Below are 21,265 nucleotides of genomic sequence, written 5' to 3'. Positions count from 1 at the left end.
TTGTGAAGCTTCTACACTCAATGAAAAAAGGAATGGGTGCTTGAGAGAGAGGTTCAAGCCTTCTTTTCTTTAACATCTCTGGAAACGTAGCCAGTGATTGTGTAAATTACTTGTTGTTCAATTGTCTGTTTCAGAAAGTTATCAAAATGGTTAGTTTTACCTAAAATGAGTCTATTCAGGAAAACACCATGTGGAAACATCCTGTAAAGTTTTCTGAGATTGTCAAAGCTGAATACTAACAAGAGCTGCAATTCAATATCTATTGTGTTTGTTCAACAACTATTTTTCAAGGGAATTATCGAGTAGAGCTGGTTTGTACGATCCAACCTCAGGCCTCCCCATTACAGAAACTCACTCGCGTTTTTCTCCCCTTCCCCTCCTGTGCTTTGCCTTGTCTTCTACATCCTCAGATGCATCAGTCAAGCATACCATTGTGGAAGAGTACGGCTCCACCTGTCCACAGGGCTATAAAAGATTCAACAGCACTCACTGTCAAGGTAAGGATGAAACTAAAAGCTCTGTAGCAAGTACAGGCTGAGTTTGAGAGTTGTTTCTGCTTTATAGAGGTCCTATTCTGCTAATTATCAGGTTCATAATTGTTTGTTGTGCCTCTACTGTGACATGTATACATGCTTTACTGTTCAAAAAGCTCCCTCTTCTCACCCTCTGTCTGAAACCAGAGCCCAGTCTGGCTGGCTTTGTTTTGATTGGTCAACAAGTTAGAGATTTCCCACCCCTTAGCCTATCATGTACAATGTGTTGAAACGCCAGCCAATAAAAGCGTGAGTGTTACGTAGTGATGTCACTTTGTTACGGAAGAAAACAAAGGAGTTAAAGTCAGGCCATCAGGCAGTCGGGGGAGTGTGTGAGAGAGAAACTCCCTGGAGGGAACTTATGGATTTTAGCAGTGCATGCTCAAAGCCTATATAATGGCGCATTTCCACTACACGGCCTCGCTCGGCCTCGCTCGGTATGGCTAGGCCTCGTTAGGACTGGATCACTTTATGGCGCATTTCCATTACAGTTTAGGAACTGGGGTAGTATCTATAGTAACGCAGTGTAGGCGGAGCCGTGACGTCATCTTCAATGAGAACCCCAGAAAAACAACACAGCCGTTAGCTGTTAGCCCTCAGAGCTCACAGCTCCTCATATATGTTCAGAAACTAGACAAAAGTTAAACAAGTACAAACCACAGACTGTCTGTGTCATGGCGAATACAGTCGCTGCTTTATTTATGTCTGTATAGGCCGTTGTTGTGAGTGTGGACGGTCGGAGCATATACTGCGTTAGCTTAGCCAATCTCCATTTAGAAAACACGCATTTTAAAAGGTTTTTCGCCTGCCGTCTGTCTGCAGACTTGTCAAAGCATTAATTCATGGTTTTTACTAACCGGTATCAGTATGTTGTTACTTCGGCATCATTTTGAAACGTGTATTACAATTCAATCACGGTCAAATATGTCCATCTTGTTGTAGTTGTAGCCCCCTTGCCAGCGATTCTCTCTCTAGTTTAGCATACTCAGCCCGACTCAGCCTCGTTGTCTCTGGCCCTAGAACCACGATTTTATGAGGCCAGAAAAACTGTGAATTAGGACCCGCCGGCCGGTACTAGGCCAAGTGGAAACGCAACCAAAGACGGGCCGCTGACGTCACAGCCCTCTTAAACCGTGCTCCGCGCTGTAGTGGAAACGCGCCATAACACACCCCAGAGAGCCTAATAGGGCCCATTTAATTTTAAAGTCCCGATGTGACAAAGATCTTGTAGCAATAATAAATATTTATATTTAAAAAACCTTTTTCTTCTTTTTTTCTCACCAACCTGGTAGATATCAACGAGTGCTCGATGCAGGGCGTCTGTCAGAACGGAGACTGTCTGAACACACTGGGCAGCTTCAAATGTACCTGCAAGGCGGGTTGGGTGTTTGACAGGAGTCGATGTGTTGGTGAGAAAAGAGGCCTCTCACTGGAAATCCACTTGAATAACATTATAGTTTAGTTCCATAGTGGGATTCCCAAATGATTCCCTTTTGTCTCTCCTGTCAGAGTCCCAAGCTGAGCAGGCTCAGTGCTTCCTGATAGCGTCTGTTGTCCGGGGCTGCGAGCACGCGCTGGCCACGCCCCTCACCCAGGAGATGTGCTGCTGCACGGTGGGAAAAGCCTGGGGCCGCAACTGTGAAAGATGTCCTCAGGTGGGCACAGGTGAGTGGACGGAGAGGAGAGGTTACTGACTGAGAAAATGTCCTACTTATTTTAAACAATTCATCAATCAAACTTCATACATAAAAGGAAAACAAAGTGCTTAAAAAAACTATTCTAACTTCCCCCCTTCCCAGGCACTGAATAAAATAAATAAAATAAATCAAATAAATCAATCAAATAAATCAAATAAATCAAATAAATCAATCAAATAAATCAAATAAATAAAATAAATAAAATAAATAAAATAAATAAAATGAAATAAATGAAATAAATGAAATAAAATAAATACTCAATATGTCGTAATACTGTCCTCTGTCATACTGTTCATTTAAATGGCATATTGGAAATGTTTTGATGTCATATTGGAATATTTATACAATTAATGTATTGTAAGAAACAAGGAAGTTGAGCAATTCAGTAAAAATCTGGAATATCTTTAAACTTGCTTCCCTAAGAATTGAGATTATATAAAAGTGAAATGAATTTATTGTGAACTCCTCTCCTCTCTCCACGTGATGCTCAGTGGCCTTCAGTAAGATCTGCCCTGCTGGGAAAGGATACTTGCTCCAAACTACAATAGAGACCATGGCCTTCCCTCCCATCATCTTCCCCCCTAAGCCCGAAAAGGAGGGTGAGTCCTTAAATATGCCTCACACCACTCACTCTTCTCACCTCTCAAACATTTCTGCTTCTGGTTTGTTTAAGACGGATTATGTATATTAACAGTTGCTATCTCTCATTTATTTTAGATCCACATCCAGAGAAAGTGACTGAACAGCCTCCTACCAGCACTACCAGTCGCCGTGTGCCCGGTAAACTCCCCTCTTCACACTCCATATGGACAATATTAAAAAAAACGCTAAATAATTTATGTTAACTACTGGTGCTTAATGTACTCCACCTGTCAAAATAAGGGGAATGTTTTTGCAACTACTAGTGTAGATAAATGTTCCCCATGTGTGGTGAAGAGAAAAACATCAGGGACTAAAGATCAACATGTCATATTTCCTCCTAAAGTCTGCCCACTTCATCTCTCCTCTGTTGAATCCACAGTTGTTAAACCCACCCCGCCAACAATCGTGAGAATGACCCCAGGCAATGACCCCTTCGAAACACAGACAAAAGTCTTGCGTGAGTTCCTTGCAAACAGACTCAAACATGTATTCTGCTTTAACCTCAGAGAGTTTCTTCTGTAAAGGCTGGTTCATGTTTCATGCGCCTCGAAACTGGAAAACCCAGCTCTCATATTCCCCAGTAAGAGAAGATATTGTGGTCCTTCACTCACAAATGACATGTTGACTTTTTCCATGTAACAACATCATTTATGAAAGCATGCAAAAGAGTTTTTTGGACCTTGAGGCAATGTCTCCTGATAGAAATCAATAAAGCAAGTCTAGCTTAACAGTGAGCAAAGTGTAGTGTGATGCATGCTTCTTAAATCCCTAACAGACGGTTGTGCATGCCTCGTGCATTCAACCATGAAGCATGAATCAGCCTTAAGGCAATGTTCACACTCTTCATGTTTAAGTGTTGACATAACTATTTTTTCGTGCTGGCATTAAGAAGCAGGTTATGTGAGACACTTCATTTTCATAAAAAGAAAAATACATTCTTAATTGAGTGTTGGATTTCTTGTCTTCATCAGCCTCTCTTTGTATTTCTGACTGACACCTGTCATTGGCTTTGATACAAAGAAGCCAGATGCTTTTAAAAACTTGAATAGTGTGAACATGTTAGCAGCTGAGTGTTACCAGCTTTATATATATATTAAATAATGATAATATATATTCCCACATACATCTGCTATGTATCTATATATATGTATGTTTATATAAGATGCATGTGCTCCCTCCTTGAAGCAGAGGCAGATGAATGCAGGCTAAGCAGGAACATTTGTGGTCGCGGGGAGTGTGAGAACAGCCTGAACGGCCACATCTGTCACTGTCACCCTGGCTACCATCTCAACCCGCAGAGGAACATCTGTGAGGGTAAGAGACAATGGTAGAGACACGGTGATGGATAGCAAAGAGACATTTCTCCTGAGGTTTCTAATGCATGGATGTCCCCTGGCAAGCATACTCAGTTAGATATATCATTTATAGAGAAGGGGGAATTGTAAGCAGTGGCTCTCATCCTGTCTACTGGGTTGTATATAGATAGTGCTTTTAGATCAGCATTAAAATACTTGTTCTGGCTCTTGGGTGTAATCACTCTCAGTAATGGTTGTTTTCTGAATCAAAAATAGATAAATTATAAGAAATGCTGTGTTTCGGCTGTGGAGGCCCATTCACTCGTGAAATCAAAACTAAAAGTATAAATAATAATAAAAGCTCCCATGGAGAATACCTCATCTTACGAAAAACAGTAAATGCATTTGGTGGTTTTGAAGTAAGTTTTTGAGGTATAAAACAAGCTCTCACCTAGGACTTGGAGATGCATCATGGGAAATGTAGGATCCAGCGATGACAGAGTCTCTAAGCTGTATTAGAGACTGAAAGTCATCTGCTGCTTTGATTTGGATGGATTTAAGAAGTGTGACCCCTTTTAGAAACACAAATGTTATTTTAAAACAAGAAAGTCATTAAAGGTCCCATGTCATGGCCATTTCTACTGATCATTATTCCATTGTTGAGGTATACTAAAATAGATTTATATTGTGCAATTTTTCAAACTCACATTGGTTTCTCATACAGCATCTCTGTATAGTATGTGTATTCACTCTCTGTCCTAAACGGCTTGTTGGAGCTCCTGCCCCCCCCCCTCCCTGTGAGCCCAGTGGCCGTCTGCGAGACAGCGAGACACAGCGAAACCCAGCCCGAACACACACACACCCGCAGCCTGGCTGGGAGTTTGTGTGTGTGCCCAGGCTGAGTTCCGCGGTGTCTCGCTGTCTCGCCGACCCCACACCAGTGAGCCAGCTCACAGTGTCCCGCTCCTCGCAGCAGCGAGCCTCGCAACGTCCTGCCAAGTGTGTGTGTGTGAGGAAGTCCGCGGATTGGTCCGCGGAGCCGTTACGTTACGTTACGTCACTATACCCGAAATACGTCACTATACCCAAGAAGTAAACAATGGAAAAAGAGAAATGTCCAACGAGGCGTTTTGGGGCAGCATAGACAGGTATTTTCTGTCTTAGAGTTTTACTCGCTACAGGGTGTACTTTGAGGGTTTGTGACTCTGCAGACTGTTTACATAACACACAAGGGGACGGGTAATAACCAGAAAAGCATGACATGCGACCTTTAAGACATAAATCACATTTATAGTTAAACAGTGAATTCATTTCTTTGACAGCTGTAATTTGATTAGTTAAACATAACGTCCCAGCATGTAAAATTCCTACAAGACTTAAGCAAATAGAATTACAGTTTTGACTGATAATGCTTCTTCTTATGTCTTCTTAGAGTGCAATATATTACTATTTAAACTTAGCTGTGTGTTTTTTATAACATATGTGAATGGATCCGGTAGTAGGTAAGAAGTACTTGATCTAATACATGACACATACATAATCACTGAAGAAACAATGCTACAGTCGGTGCTTAAAAACACTTCCTGGAATCGGGGCATTGTTTCCCCTGAGCTCTCCATCCATCTGTTTTCTGTCTAAAGTATTCAGCATTTTTTTCATCATGTGTCATCATCGCCCTTCTCTCCTGTTGTCCAGATGATAATGAATGTGATTCAGAACCGTGCGGCCACGGCAGAGGCCTTTGCGTCAACATAGAAGGATCTTACAAATGCCACTGTCGTCAGGGCTATAAACACATGGTGCAGCATGGGAGACTCAAGTGCGTCGGTAAGTCAGGTTGGCTAACTTCCATGTTAAAATGTTTTGATAAAATTAGATCCTGCATTGGCTCTATACTTGCTGTTTTACAGACGTGAATGAATGCTCCAAGCAGGACATCTGTGGTGTTGGGGGAAAGTGTGTGAACCTGCCCGGCTCTTATAAATGTGAATGTCATGGCGGCTTCAGGAGCAAGTCCCACCGTCAGCCAGCATGTGAAGGTATAAGACACTGATTATTAAGACAGCTGTGATATCAGTGCACAGGCTTTCCACCTACAAAACACCTATTATTCAGTGTGTCACTATAACATGCTTGCGTCTGGTCTCTGCGTGTGTGCTTGTCAATACTTCTTCAAATCATGGGTTTGTGACACTTCTTCCCACTTATTTCAGACATTAATGAGTGTTTGAGCCCTGACACGTGTCCCAATGAGCAATGTGAGAACACACCAGGCTCATATGAGTGTGTTCCCTGCTTGCCTGGACACGAGGCCCGCGGGGGCATCTGCTATGGTGAGTGCATCCCTGCCGTTCAGCAACATTCATCACTTATTAGCTGTTTTTTATTCTTCATGTGTTGTTTTTTGAGGGGCACTGCCACATTTAGGGCTTTACTATCATGCTTAGCATTTAAACAAAAAATGTACTTGCTCCATCAGCGGATGGTTTTGCTTTTAAATCAACCCATTTTGTTATCTGATTGGTAATAGTCATAAAAAAGGGCTCTGTGGGAAATGGACATCACTGATTTATCCACCCAAAGATACTCATTAGTTACAGAGCAGGATAAATCAGTCAGTTTATCAGTATGGTGTAAGGCATATAACAGGGATTCTATTTTAAAAGAAAATGCTATACCTTAAAATGTTATGTAAATATTGCGCATTTTACGGTTACACATTTGAACTTCTTCAATGGTTTAATGCGCTGTGAATATTGACATCATGTAGGGTTTGTTAAGACTTTATATGGCCATAATCCAGACAAAAATCTGGTTTTCATGTCTCGTTCATTCAAAGATTATTATTAAGGCATTATTGTCATATGCACGATGGCTACAGTGTAGTTTTGACAATGACATCTAAAGTGCCAGGCTCTTTTAACAATGCAACATAAATATACGTAAGACATACAACTTTATACACTTTTTTCAGAAATAAAATAGTGCAAGAGAATGTTGCAAGTAGCCAATATGCAAGTACATTCAGAAATAACATGTAAATAAGAATAAGTAAAACAGTAACTGTACATTGCATTAAAATACTGCTTATTGTAATAATAAATAAATAAGTAAGTCAGCTGTTTTCTTTTTTTAATTTAACCTGGAAAAATCTAATTGAGATTAAAATCTCTTTTAAAAGGGAGTCCTGGCCAAGAGGGGCAGCAGCATAGTTACAACAAATTAAAAATAACAGAGAACATATCATAGTCATAATCAGAAACATCCTCATACAAAGCTTCTACAGACAGAGTTGCCTGCTTTTTGATCATTAAGTAGTTCTTGCATCTGCTAAGAGAGACCGGCCCCCTGAGTTTCAGCTCATATTACAGCTGGTTCCAAGCAAATGGAGCAGCATAACTAAACACTGTAAAATATGAATGCTGTAATCTGCTTCATTTTCCACCAGACATTAATGAGTGTCAGAATCCTGGCATCTGTCCTAACGGCCGCTGTGAGAACCTCCCTGGTTCGTACCGCTGCATGTGCAACGAGGGCTTCTACAATACAGACAGCAAAGGCTGCAGTGGTGAGTAAACCTAACCTTTACATCACATTAACCTGACGTTACATGCTGTTTGGTGCTGAAGTTGTAATGAGGGATTTTGAATCACTAGTTTTTGGGAAAATACTGAATGTACTCTTTCAATAGTAGCACATGATAACAAAGGCCCTACGTAGCTGTGTACATGACAGGATGTATGATTACCTAGAAGAGCATCAGGACTGCTTTTAGGAATATGATAGCTAACACGATTAACATGATGATTCAGCTGAAACTGAACTAAACATTGTATACTCCTTTGAACCGGTATTCCTCCACCTTGTGACTGTGTAACACCCTCTCTTGTATATAAGCATGTGAAGGACACTGTTCAGCTAGTTGTCCCATATGCTCTGTATGTGATGACTACTTCCATTCTTGCAAGGATAATAAATACATGTATCCTGATTATTGAAACTCAAGCCGGTGACGAGTGATATTTTTCTAACGCTAGTTCAAAGTTCACACATTTTGCCTTCTCCCAAACAGACATTGATGAGTGTGAGGACTCCAGGCTGTGTGCTAACGGCCGCTGCATCAACACAGAGGGGTCCTTCCAGTGCCAGTGCCACCCGGGGTACCAGCGCACACAGGAGGGCAGCCACTGCGAAGGCATGAAATATTCAACAAACCATTTATTTTAATAGTGTTCATGCATTAGTGGAAAACAGAGTACATTACAGTACAGTACTGTACTTAAGTACAATTTTGAGGTGCTAATACTTTACCTGAGTATTTGAATTGTATATTGCCTTATAATTCTACTCCACTACACCCTAGAAGACAATTTTGTACTTTTTATTCCAGTACATTTATCTGACAGTTTTAGATTTAGATTATATAGAGATTCAGATTATAATCTAATACAATATAAATAAACACTTTGCTGCCAGATTATATGTTAAAATACCCAGCAGCAGGGTATAAAGTAATACAAAAATAGATCTGTCTTTACCAGCTAGGATAAACACATTAATGAACCAATAGCCATAATCCAGTCATATGATATTTATGATTCTGAAATGGGCCTTAAAGCATAATGAATACTTTTACTTTTGGAACTTTAAGTATATGTTGACGCAAATACTTTTGTACTTTTTGAATGGAGCCCTTCAAGGTTCAAGGTTCAAGGTTCTTTATTTAGTCATACGAACATAGATACAGTGTAGTTATGCCGATGAAATTCTTAGGTCACAGGCTTCTCCAACAGTGCAACACAAAACACAGATAAACAGAAAAATATAAGTAAATAGTAAATACAAAAAGAAAAATAGTTTAAAGAACCAGGCCCGTGAACGAGTATTTTTACAATTTTATATTGCTACTTTTACTTAAGAAAAATATTTGAGTACTTCTTACACTACTGTTACACTACACTACACATGGAACAAAAATGCAATACTTAAAGCACGAAACTGGTTTTACTCTTGATAAGTAATCAGCACAGGGCTATCTAAACAGAGTGTGAGTGAGTGCAGATCGGTTTGGATCCATTCGTAATATCCTGCTCACATTCCCACATTGTTTTTGTTTCCTTCCCTTCAGATATCAATGAGTGTGAGAGGCCATCGAACTGTCAGAGGGGCCGCTGCATCAACAACATGGGCTCGTACCACTGTGAGTGCCAGAAGGGCTACACACTGGTGGGAGGAAGGAGATGCCAAGGTCAGCCTCTACACATCTTATTCGTTACCTCTTTATTATATTATAGGATGTATTCTATTGTTTTGCTATTAACATGCAACAAATCACATTTTTTATAATCTCTATCTTTTGAATTATCATTGTTTTGCATCGTCACGCTTATTTATGCAAAGTTTGTTATTTTTGTATTGCCACATAAGTTGAGGCATAGCACCAAAAATTGCTGTGGATATTTTAAGAACAAAACGAACAAAATCTATTTGTTTGCAACTCAGATGGTGTTTGAATTTATACAAATACCCAGAGCGCCATGTGTGATTTCCATTACAGACATAGACGAATGTGCCGAGGACAGGAGTCTCTGCAAGCCCTTCGGCTCTTGTGAGAACAGACCGGGCTCGTATTTGTGCGCCTGCAACCACGGCTTTGTGCTCTCAGAGGACAAACACAGCTGTGAGGGTAAGCCTGCTCTGAATCCTCCCGTCTTACTGCAGACCCACATTTATCCCGGAGCTTAAACCAGGCCTGAACATTATATCCCTGCTTGTTCCAAACCCAAAACACTTTGGTTCAAACCAATCTGAAGGTCTGATAGTCAAACTATTTTTAATAAATGGTTATATATTGTCAAATCGTATATTCTACTGTATATAAACTAACTCTCAAACTTAACAATAATTAAAAGAAAGCCCAGCTTGGTGAGCCCTTTTCAGTCCAGTTCAGTCATTAGTTGTGGACAAACAATCCTCTGTTTCCTAACGTTCATCATGTTTGCTCCGCAGCAGTTCGAGTGCAGGTGGATGAGAAGAAGGAATGCTACTTGAACCTCGACGACACTGTGTTCTGCGACAGCGTCCTGGCCACTAACGTCACCAAGCAGGAGTGCTGCTGCTCCATTGGAGTGGGATGGGGAGACCACTGTGAGGTCTACCCCTGTCCTGTCTCCCGTTCAGGTACAGTTACAGTACAGAGTGCATTGTGGAAGTAAAAACACATTCAACTAAGTTATAGGTGGGCTTGAAGTTCAGTGTGTTGACAGGGTTCCCGTGGATCATCCAAAGGTCTTAAAAGTCATTTCAATAACCTACGTAAATAAAAATAAGAAAATCCATCTTTAATCATTAGTCATGTGAAGTAACATTTTATAGATCGTTCTTTTTTTAATGGTTCATTGTAAAATCTCAAAATAATTCTTTTTCTATTTTTATAATTTATCTAAAGCCTCTCCCATTAATATAAAGCAGATCCATAAGGTGGCAATACAAAGTCTTAAAAAATGTCTTGAATCTAACTTGTCCTAAGCTTAAGTAACCCTGGTTGAATATGTTTACTTACAAGGTTTTGGACAATAATTACCATAGTTCCTTTCTTTGTATTAAAACATTGATATAATACTGTATACTGTGAGAAATGTGGCCATGACAACTGTATGATTATTTTTGCAAATGTGCTCACACCAATATAGAGATTGTTTTTCTCTTGCGTTAACCAGTGATAAACGCATGCATCTTAGTGAAAGTTCACCACATTGTAAACATTATGTCATATTGTTTATCTACTGTATATGTTGATCTTTACTAACCTTTTCCTTGTCCTCTTCACCCAGCCGAGTTCCACTCCCTGTGTCCTAACGGACAGGGCCTCTACTACGATGAAGGACTCATGTACAGCCTGCCTGTCTACCATGGTAGATATTATACAACTTGAGTCACTATATTAACATGCACCATGGCTACTCAGTGATTGCAAAGATATTCCTGTAAGATGTTCCTGCATTTGCACTCAAATCATTTGCTTACATTTAAAATATAATAAGTTACCAGTTTCTTATGAGATTGGGAAATTGCCCTTGTTACATTATAAAACAAACTTTGGGTAGGTTGGCATTCTGTTCTGAAGAGACTTTTCCTTGGTTCTCCGCAGATATCGACGAGTGTTTTCTGTTTGCTGATGAAATCTGCAAGAAGGGTCGCTGTGAGAACACGCAGCCTGGCTACGAGTGTTACTGTCAGCAGGGCTTCTACTATGACGGCTATCTACTTGAGTGCATTGGTAAGTGCTTAAAAACACAAAGGCCCTAATGCTGTAAAGAAATACTGTAACAAGGCTTTATAACATGTTAATGTTGTTCTGAACGGTTGCACATTCTCCCTCAGATGTAAATGAATGCCACGACGAGTCTCTGTGCAATAATGGTCACTGCGTCAACACCGAAGGGTCCTTCTACTGCAACTGTAACAGGCCCTGGACCCCAGACTCCAACAAGAAGAGCTGTGTGATAGCAACAGTAGCCGGTGAGTTAAACAGTGTCAGCCTGTATGTGGCTAGCTACTGGAGGAATTATCTTGAGCTTTGAGCAAACCTTTTCTTTCACCACAGATGTGAATGAGTGTGAGGACCCAGCCAACTGTAAGAATGGCCACTGTGTGGACACTCCAGGCTCGTACTACTGCTTCTGCGCCGTGCCGTGGACCCTGGCCACCGACCGTAACAGCTGTGTGACCCCTGAGGAGCAGGCTGGTGAGTGCAGACCCTGTGCAATGGGAGGGGGGGACAACATCAAAATGACAGTGTTGGCTGTATGTGCTTATGAAAGTCAGTGTATGTGAGACATAACTGAGTTAGTGCTTAGTGAAACACAGATGGTGAAGATCTGCTAACCTGGAAACAAACTAAACAGACAAATAAACATTTACGTACCCATGTAAGGTAAACATTGTTGCATTCAGATTGTGTACCTCTAATATAACATCTGCAAATAAAACTTTACCACTCTGTTCCAAATGACATATCTGGGTTTGCTGGTCAAACACCATGTTGTGAAAAGTAGTTGTTGTACTGTACTTGTTTCATGAAACCTGAAGCCAATGCTCTTATTTTGTGTGAGTGAAGATGATCCGGACTGATGGTGATGAGTCGCATTGGATACCAGACAGGACAGGTTGACCAAATATTTCAGGCAGGGTTTTCTTAAAACTTCTTGTGACGAAATCCTTCCTATGAAAATGAATGCCCAGAGGTTTGGGACATGACAGTTTAATTTCCTCATGATTAAAGAGAGGAACGCTGCAGGCCCTATCCTTGCTGGAGCAAATGCAGTAAGGATTAAGTATTCTGAAAAGACACATTTTAAATGGCCCTTTTGTCGGCAGTCTTTTGGGAAGTGTTTGCAAATATAGTGAACTTTTGTCCTCTTACACTTAGAACAGTAGATGTGTTTGAAATGTTCAAGGTGGGTTCTGTGTGTCCTTGTCAACTCTTTGGTTAGTCTAATTGATGGACTTCACCTGAGCCAAGGACTGGAAAGCTCTGGTTTGGTGACAGTGAAGTACCATTGTTGTAATTGCAGATGTTTACTTTAGAAGTTTGCAGCTGAGTTAGGCAAAGTTATGACACAAATCTACTTTGATACTTTGGTTCCCTCCCACAAAGGAAAGCATTACTCACTCCAAGTGACAGCGTAAAGTGTAGTTCAGCTAACTTGGAATGTTATTCATCTTATTTATTGGCTGTTATAAAGCAGACATTGTAGTTGGCTATGATGTTAAAGGCAGAAGAAACATTTTAAGAGCTGATGAATCATTCGGAGCTTCACCTATAGTCGCAAGTAGTGACTCAAGTGTGAAAATAAGCAGCCAAAGCAGGATTTCCTGACTGTTTGGCTTTAGAGGGACCTTCTTATAAAACAGCTGCATCTTGAAATTGAAAGGAGCTGCTTGAAGTGCTAGAGTTGAAAATCCTTATATATTTAGACATGACTGAAATGGAAGAGATTCAAACAATCTGACCTGTTCGTCCAGGATAATTCCTGAAAACACATAGTATGAATGTCTCTGTTCTCCCTGGTTAAAACCACGACATGACCCAAATGACTAGTAATGTGTGAGTGGATAGACCCTATGAGCTTTAAACCAACTTACGTGGACACATGCTTAATTTTAGGGACCGCTTTGTCAACTCAAAAAATGATGAGAACTTCGCTCTCATCATAAACCCTTATGCTGAAGATGGATTCATGTTCGTCAAAGATTTGCAAACCCAGTCCAACCAATTGTTTCAGATTGATATGTTTCAGGGGTGGAACCAATGTGAATATGGCTTATTCTGTAATTGCCTGGATTTATAACGGTTATAAAAGAGTTGGAAAACCCAGTAATGGTTTCTGAATATGTAGTAGACACTCATTATTCAGGATTTCAATCCTTCATGACGCATTACTGCAATGAATGCTGCTTCCTAAAATGTTCCACTTTTGTTGACGTTGTGTCGGAGTTTATTCAAGTCTGAAGTTTAATTAACATATTGAATTACAGTAAACTTTACAAAGGGAGTGTTTATTACAGGTTTATTGTACTGATAAGTGAATGTCATTATGTAGCACAAGTTTTTCTTTTTATTATTATTGTGTCCACCACCTACAGACAAAGAGCTGGCCCCAAGCAGATGTTCATACTGTAACCAGTGTCTGTGGTGCTCTTTGCAGATGTGAATGAGTGCCAGGACCCCTCGTACTGTAAGAATGGGAGGTGTGAGAACACGCCCGGCTCCTTTCACTGTTTTTGCGACCCTCCCCTCACCTTCAGTGCAGCGCTGAAACAGTGCGTCTATGACGGTGGGTAAAATCAGCATCGGCTCCCCTGAGCATGACCAATCAAAATGAGTTTTGGCTTACCTTGACATCTGCCACTCGTGTTGCTCTTTGTAATTCCTCCCAGTTTGTGTCCCATCTGGCCTCTAATGGCTTTATTTTCTCCCTCTTACCAACTTTATTGTGACAGTTTCCCAATCTTTGGAAAAATAGCACACTGTGTAGTTATTAGATATACATATCGATGTTACCCTTTCATGCACACAAAGCATTATCTGAGCATGTTTAGTTTGAGTAAAAGTGATTGCTTTAGGCATTTTTTTCTGCATGTCTTTGTTTCCCAAAAGCTATTTGTGTCTGTGCTGTTAAAGATGACAAACTAATTTCTTCTGTTAGTGAAAAGACAGACTATTGTGATCATTCTGCATCATGATTCACAGTACTTTAAGGCTGTTTGAGTGTGACGCTTTGTAACCAGCAGACCAAAATGACTTTAAACACGCTATTTTAAACACAATATTATACGCTATAATGCATACTGAACTATAAACAAAGAGCTCTTTGCTTAATGAGAGTGAACTGTCAGCTTATCCTCATCATCCATGCTGCCACTAAATCACATTTATCTGAAACTCATTGATGCATGCCTGTGATTTTTCATTGTAATTTGCATAGTTTTGTATTTTACTTAGGTAACTATAACATTTTCCCCTAGATTTTATTAATGAATAGTTTAATTGTGTGAAAGAACTCCATAATGTACAAACCAAATTAAATAGGTTTAGTAAGCCATTTATTTTCCTGTATCTATTACTAACCGAGGACATCTGCTGTATGCCATGCTTGCTAAAAGTAATGGCTTGAGGCTATACAGGAAACCACTGTATTAGATTTTCTCCTGACCTCTCTTACCCCAAATATATTGAGTCTGTGTACAGAAATTGTATATTTATGACTTTATGCCCTTACTTTACTTTAAAATAAACTCAGATTTACAGATTTTTTGTCCAAAAAATATGAACTGATGTACTAATTTTCCTTCAAGCCAAATAGTTTTTTAAAAGTATGTTTTAAATATTTATTATGGCATTCCAAATACAGAATACACCTGCAATAAAACGTAATCCTAAAAGTTACATACTTTTAAAATGTTTCTCTGTTGACATCTTCCACCGACTTGCATACAGCTGTTTTACTTCTTTTTTTTACTGATAATAATCTTAGATTTCAGAGTTCGCTGAACATGTCTTCCTGTGTAAAGAGCTTTTATGAAGATCTCAAAGTGCCTGAATTCTTCTTATGTCACTTTTTAATTGTTGAACTACAGTTTGTTTTTTTCATCCTCGTTTCTTACCCAGATCGCACTGCAGCCCACAAGGACGTGTGTTTCCTGCAGGTGGACGAGGGCCTGATCTGCAGCGAGCCCAGGAACGGCCTGGTGGTGACCTACTCCGAGTGCTGCTGTCACTACGGGCGCGGCTGGGGGCCCGAGTGCAACACCTGTCCCCCCAGAAACTCAGGTAACAGAACCAGACCCCATATGCAGCTCAGCTTTCAAGTTAGAAGTTTCAAGGCTTTATTGTCATATGCACATTATCTACAGTGTAGATATGGCAATGAAAAACTTAAATCACAGGCTCCTCCAACAGTGCAACATGAATATTTATAGGACATAGAACAAATAAAACAGATAAAATAGTGCAAGAGAATGTTTTGAGATGTGCAAGTAAATACAAATACAATTGAAATAGTGCAAGAAGAGTCTATATACAAATAAATGGAATATTAGATAAATAATTAGCAAGATGCAAACAGATGGATGTTCTTTAAAAAGTTCAGGTGTTTATGTTAAAGTCTTATGTCCTGTGGAATGAGTCTGGTGGTTTTCATTACCAGCTTCTGCTTTCCCTTTCTTTTTACCTGAAAATACATTTACTTCTTGTGTTCAGAGATGTTCAGTCGTCTGTGTGAGATGCATCTGGAGACCGAGTCTGATGGGGAGCAGGATTTCCTGGCAGCTTTCGCAAACTATAACCCAGGTAACACCATCTTTGTTCATATCCAATCATATTTCGGACACTCTTGTGTTTTTCCCCCCAACTAAACATTTTTTCTCTCCCTACCTTTCCCCTGCCTGTTTGTATGTAAAAGGTGACAGTTCAGAGGAGGATTCGGACGAATGCAGCTGTGCAAATGGCCGCTGTGTGCGCTCCTACCTCGGCACCATGTGTGAATGTAACACAGGCTTTAGGCTGGACCACTCCCGCACCCGCTGCACAGGTTTGCACAAAAAATGCTTCAAAATACTTCAATAATTCATTTCTTAGGTATATGCAGTTGTCAATAAAGGTATATGGAAAGATTAATGTGTGTATTTGATAACGTTGTGTTTTGCACTGTTAAGAAATGTTTGATCTCTTTCTGCAGCTTACACTCATTGAAAACTGTTTTCCTTTCAGACATCGATGAGTGTGCAGGAGTCAATCCATGCAAGAACGCTCGCTGCGTGAACAACGCCGGCTCATACAAGTGCTACTGCAAAAACGGCTTTGTGGCCACGCGCAGGCCGAACACATGCGTCCGACGCAGAATTCGGTAACCTCCGTGTGTCCCTCCGATCATCCATATCTAGTATGCAATGCACACAAAAACACATGCTGCACACACAAACACACATCTGTCTCACCGTACGAACATGGCGGAGCATGAAAAGGCAGTTAACCCGAAAACATGAATTCTCATCAGGAGCCAAATCATAGCAATATGAAATGTTCAAAACATTGTCAGCTCCTCTTTCTGCCCTCATTTCACATTTAAAGAAGCAATCAATACAGACAAGGAATATCTTATTATATATTTGTTTGTTTGTTAAACTTTTTGTAATTATTGTTTTTGAACTGTACTTGGTAAGTTTAAATTGTGATTTTGTTGTTGTTTTGTTTTCATTTATCTCCTTGTTACATTCATTTGTTATTCCTTATTTGAATATCAGATCTCAAGCCCTCTTCTGTTTTTACTTTTAAATAATCTGGTATTCCGGTTCTCTACTTTTGCCCATTTAATATTTACAATTACAGAGAAGCCATGAGAACATTTACATGTGACTGTATTCCCCTTTACATTCCCTTTTAAGTCTGCTTTCTTTTTATGTTAAAATCTAAATGTATGTCAGCTGATATTGTATTTTCTAAACCACACATTGTTGATTTTGTGTTTTTGTACAGTTTGTCTGATGGATCAACAGCTTCTATAAGAATGGTCCCTGTCCTAGCCCTGTTTATTTGTTGATGTAAAATATGAGAAACCTGAAGTTTTTGTATAATTTGACGTGCGCACCTAAGTGACTTTGAGCTAGAAAATAAATGTCATGCACTTAGCAATGAACATGGTGGGAATATTTGCTAAATGTAGCTTATTCCAGAAAAACAAGAACGTTTGACATCTTTTGTCAGAGTATGAAATATTTAGAAATCCAAAGACGCTTTTGAGATGAGTAGAATTTGATTAAAAAAGAAGAATCTGTCATGCATTTGTTTTTTATTATGGGATGTTTTGTGTTTTCAAAAAATATAAAACCTGAGCAAACTGACATTTACATAAGGACAGCTTAAGGAGTATGGGAGACTGCACTGTGGATCTTTCAGTGCTGCATTTTAAGCACGCCTAGAAAGTAAATAAACCCGGCACATGGAGGGTTTTCAGTGTTCTGTTGGCTTTACTCTCTTGCTTGTTACTTCAATGTACAGATCTGTAACTTTTTATAAACTGAATTAATTTAACAAACGTTGTTGCAAGCATGCCGTCTTAATAAGTGTTATTTTGCTTCTTCAAATATATCCTGAACCACAGCATTGTAGTGGTGTTTACATAAGACATTTTGCAGCATAAAAAGGGGGAGGATTCAATTATCAAGTATGCAAAGGGTCAACATTTGCTGTTCCTTCAGTGCTGCATATTCTTATTTGTAGGATATATTCATACTAATGAGTGCTTACAAATAGTTGATTTTAACTCTAGAGCACATGGCTAAACTGTGATTTTCTTGATTCCGAAATATTGGTACTTTTTTACTAAGATATTTAGGATCAACAAGTCTTACTAACTAACTGATTTAGCCCATGGCAGACACACAAGTCTAAAAGTATACTTTAGATAGATAGATAATGAGTAATGGTGTTTTCTTTATCTTAAGTTGTCCAACACAGCTGAAGTTGTCCTTATTGGTCCATTGGATCAAGTTAGATTCACATTTCCTTGCTTTAACAAGACTGTATTGTTAAATTGTCTGAATGATCTTAATGTCTTTTTAGCAAAGTCCTATATCCATGCCAGCTTACTATTCATTTATACTTATCTCACCTAATCTCAGTGTGCTTTTGACTGCATCCACATGTGGAGAAGTGAAGCATGGAGTGTGTTCGATCGATCTAACTTCCTAAATCAAACCCGAAATATGCTTTTAATTTGACTTCATCAGTCAAAAAAAAAAAAGTTCAAGCCTAGACATGTCAACAGTAACAATATGAATACGTTTGGTTTGGTCAACTTAAAAGTAAATGATAAAAGATTACTGATGCTGAATATGGGAGGGTAGAAAGGCCACAGAGGACATCAGCTACCTGAAGAACAGCACCATCTTGTGAACGTTTGTTACTGTAATTCCCACCAGAAGCCTCAGTAAACACAAGCTGCTGTGTTCAGCTTTGTGGAAGCTATAAAACCCATCTCTCCAAAGTTAGCAGATATTTCTAACCCCTGCACAAGGAGGGCCGGAAAAAATCTTAAGAAATACTTTTTAAGAATTTATGTTTTAATGTAATCTTCTACAGTTATGTTTATAATTGAAAACATCATTATATCCAGTCAATTTCTTAATGAATTGATTTTCCACAATAGGTTCCCCTATGCCACACGTTATGTCATTATGGGCATTTGGATGTCGGAGCTAGGCAATAATCTAGGTTATTTTTCCTGTGAATGTTGCCTAGATTGTTTAAAAATACTAACGCAATGTTTTTTAAATTGTCCTTGATTGACATAACAATTTATAAAGCCATCACTTCTATGCAAATCAATGACTCAATTCACCATTGGGTGTCTTTATCACAAATTGTAATTTGTGTTATGCACACCACACTACAAATCAAAATGTGTCCTTTTCCACCTTTCCTCTTACTCTCCAGTTTCCAACTTTATCTGGTGATTTAGTTACAGTTTAAACTAGTTTCGGGTCAACAAATTAAAAGTAGGCCATATAAAGGCAGACACCTGCAATAACAGAGGAGGCTACACTCCTGCTCAGACATGAGTCACAACACCACTGAGGCATTTTTCAGTTTCTCCCTGAGCTGTGACTTTTTCATTCAGATATTTCATTTTGGGTCAAACTAAAAAGGTATTGTTCTTCACACATTATATCATATTTTGATATGTGTTGTCTATGGAGTGAACATCACAACATATGTGTGCATTGCCCTTACTATCTATAGGTTTTACACCTGCTTTCTGAGTGAAATTGTATTACAGAAGTCCAAAACGAACTTGTACAGCTCAACCTTAATAGTACTGTGACATTGCACAACTACACAGTGTCGTCCTCTTATCACTTATACTTCCCTTTTATTTCTTAAATGTTTTCAGTGAAAGGCAGGCAGTTAATGTTCATATTTTTTAAAGATTAAAAACCAAATCTGAAGACTCATTAAGAAGAATATTTTCTACATAGTGTTCCACCTAGACACTATGCATGCATCATTCATAAAACAACAGAGCGTAAAACCTTTTAATTGCCTCTTTTTGCAGCCCGTTGGAGCATGCATGAGATTAGAGGGAAAACGTCAATGAGGAGGATGCACATTGCTTCCAGCAAGCTTGTTCTTATGGAGACATTAGAGGTGTGAACACAGACCATTTATCAAGTACAAACAAACCTGATGCGCTCAATTACAATTCCTTCTACTCAAAGCTGTGTCAAAAAATCTCTCCCAAAATGTAAAAACTTCATATTTTATTTGTTTAGATTTCTTTATATCGATTTTTCTGACCAACATGTAAGCGAAACTGTAGTCCTCTTGTAGATTGTATCATATTTGTTTCCACACATTATATTTGGCATGTCATAAACAGATATGACCATTTATAAAAAGCGGGGCAACAAGTGATCCTCCACTAGAGGGAGCTGCTTGAGTATACATTACTGATTATGCTTTCCATCAGTTTAACTCGGTCCTCACCGTCATTATGTCTGTGCCATGGTGTAGTCAGTTCAGGTTGCGAATGATAAGGGTTATATATCTGAGGTTTGTGCACAGATAAATCTCATTGATACAGTGTCAATATATTGGTCAACATACAGAATGCTACTGCTCCTGTATTATAATACATGCATCATTACTACTAATTGTTCTTTATTTCAACCTAAAGGAAACTATTTTTTATCAATCAATTAATACAATTAAACCCCCAGCTTTAACAGATTACATATACTGTACACTGCTGCAGTTCCTTTTTGTAGATCTAGCAAAAGCTAACGGTGACTTGTTGCCATATCTACTGTACATGGTCAAAGTAAAAAACGGAATACTATTTAGATAATGTATGAAGTCATGAAGTCATAAGGCATTATCCCCATGCTGTGTTAAATAACTGCATTGTGCAATGGGCAAAAGAAGATAAAAACAACCAACAAACACAGTTTCAATATGAAGATATAAACCTTTTTGAAATTAAAGTATTTTATACTTCTGGGCATAATAATCAAAATGGGTCTGAATCTGAATGCTTTCACGAAACAAGCTCTCAGGCTGATGTTATAAACATTACAGTTAAAGAAGCAAAAAGTTATTAATTACTATTATTTTAAATGAGCATATGTTTCATTCTCTTGTGTACAGGAGCTACTGTATGTGGATTGACTACCACACACCTGTTGTTTCTTCAAGTGCTCTCAAGCAACATGTAGATGAAACCAGGTTGTGATCATGTGATCCATGTTGCATGCATGTGAAACATCTTGTCTGCTGATTTGCACGCCCAGAAATGGGTGCAATAACTCACAAAGCTGTTTGTCCCCCTTTATAGATTATCCTGTGAGCTCAGAGAGTCACGTTGCACCGTAGTGGCACCACAGCTCCTCACTGTCCTGGTTTCATTCCGTCAAATTATTATATCATTTCAAACTGGAACAGCAGGGTGACCTCCAGCAACTAGTTTAGGGAGAAAGAGAGATAAGAAAAGGGACAGAGAGAGAGGGAGGATGAGCAAGAACCTGGACAGAAATAGCA

At 39.2% G+C, this 21,265-nt stretch overlaps 1 protein-coding gene across 4 annotated transcripts in view; it reads left to right on the top strand.

The window, feature by feature from the left end:
- ltbp3 (latent transforming growth factor beta binding protein 3) overlaps nucleotides 1-17,761 on the top strand; it is a 34,096-nt gene extending 16,335 nt beyond the window's left edge. Inside the window, exons 5-28 of one of the 4 annotated variants that reach the window (XM_034140251.1) lie at nucleotides 411-497; nucleotides 1,826-1,942; nucleotides 2,043-2,198; nucleotides 2,722-2,829; nucleotides 2,948-3,010; nucleotides 3,252-3,329; nucleotides 4,061-4,186; nucleotides 5,863-5,994; nucleotides 6,078-6,206; nucleotides 6,381-6,500; nucleotides 7,616-7,735; nucleotides 8,240-8,362; nucleotides 9,296-9,415; nucleotides 9,725-9,853; nucleotides 10,177-10,347; nucleotides 11,001-11,081; nucleotides 11,318-11,446; nucleotides 11,551-11,688; nucleotides 11,774-11,914; nucleotides 13,878-14,006; nucleotides 15,341-15,502; nucleotides 15,932-16,021; nucleotides 16,134-16,262; nucleotides 16,442-17,761. In XM_034140251.1, coding sequence (XP_033996142.1) covers nucleotides 411-497; nucleotides 1,826-1,942; nucleotides 2,043-2,198; nucleotides 2,722-2,829; nucleotides 2,948-3,010; nucleotides 3,252-3,329; nucleotides 4,061-4,186; nucleotides 5,863-5,994; nucleotides 6,078-6,206; nucleotides 6,381-6,500; nucleotides 7,616-7,735; nucleotides 8,240-8,362; nucleotides 9,296-9,415; nucleotides 9,725-9,853; nucleotides 10,177-10,347; nucleotides 11,001-11,081; nucleotides 11,318-11,446; nucleotides 11,551-11,688; nucleotides 11,774-11,914; nucleotides 13,878-14,006; nucleotides 15,341-15,502; nucleotides 15,932-16,021; nucleotides 16,134-16,262; nucleotides 16,442-16,581 — 2,918 coding nt within the window. In that variant the 3' untranslated portion in view covers nucleotides 16,582-17,761. Of the gene's footprint in view, nucleotides 1-410; nucleotides 498-1,825; nucleotides 1,943-2,042; nucleotides 2,199-2,721; nucleotides 2,830-2,947; nucleotides 3,011-3,251; nucleotides 3,330-4,057; nucleotides 4,187-5,862; nucleotides 5,995-6,077; nucleotides 6,207-6,380; nucleotides 6,501-7,615; nucleotides 7,736-8,239; nucleotides 8,363-9,295; nucleotides 9,416-9,724; nucleotides 9,854-10,176; nucleotides 10,348-11,000; nucleotides 11,082-11,317; nucleotides 11,447-11,550; nucleotides 11,689-11,773; nucleotides 11,915-13,877; nucleotides 14,007-15,340; nucleotides 15,503-15,931; nucleotides 16,022-16,133; nucleotides 16,263-16,441 lie in introns of all 4 variants that reach the window. The other 3 variants (XM_034140250.1, XM_034140253.1, XM_034140252.1) reach the window with 3 other exon arrangements.
- Nucleotides 17,762-21,265: the final 3,504 nt, after the last annotated feature.

Source organism: Trematomus bernacchii, unplaced genomic scaffold (assembly GCF_902827165.1).
Source record: "Trematomus bernacchii unplaced genomic scaffold, fTreBer1.1, whole genome shotgun sequence".
NCBI classification, from domain to species: Eukaryota; Metazoa; Chordata; class Actinopteri; order Perciformes; family Nototheniidae; genus Trematomus; species Trematomus bernacchii.
This window is presented reverse-complemented; position numbering and strand designations above follow the sequence as displayed.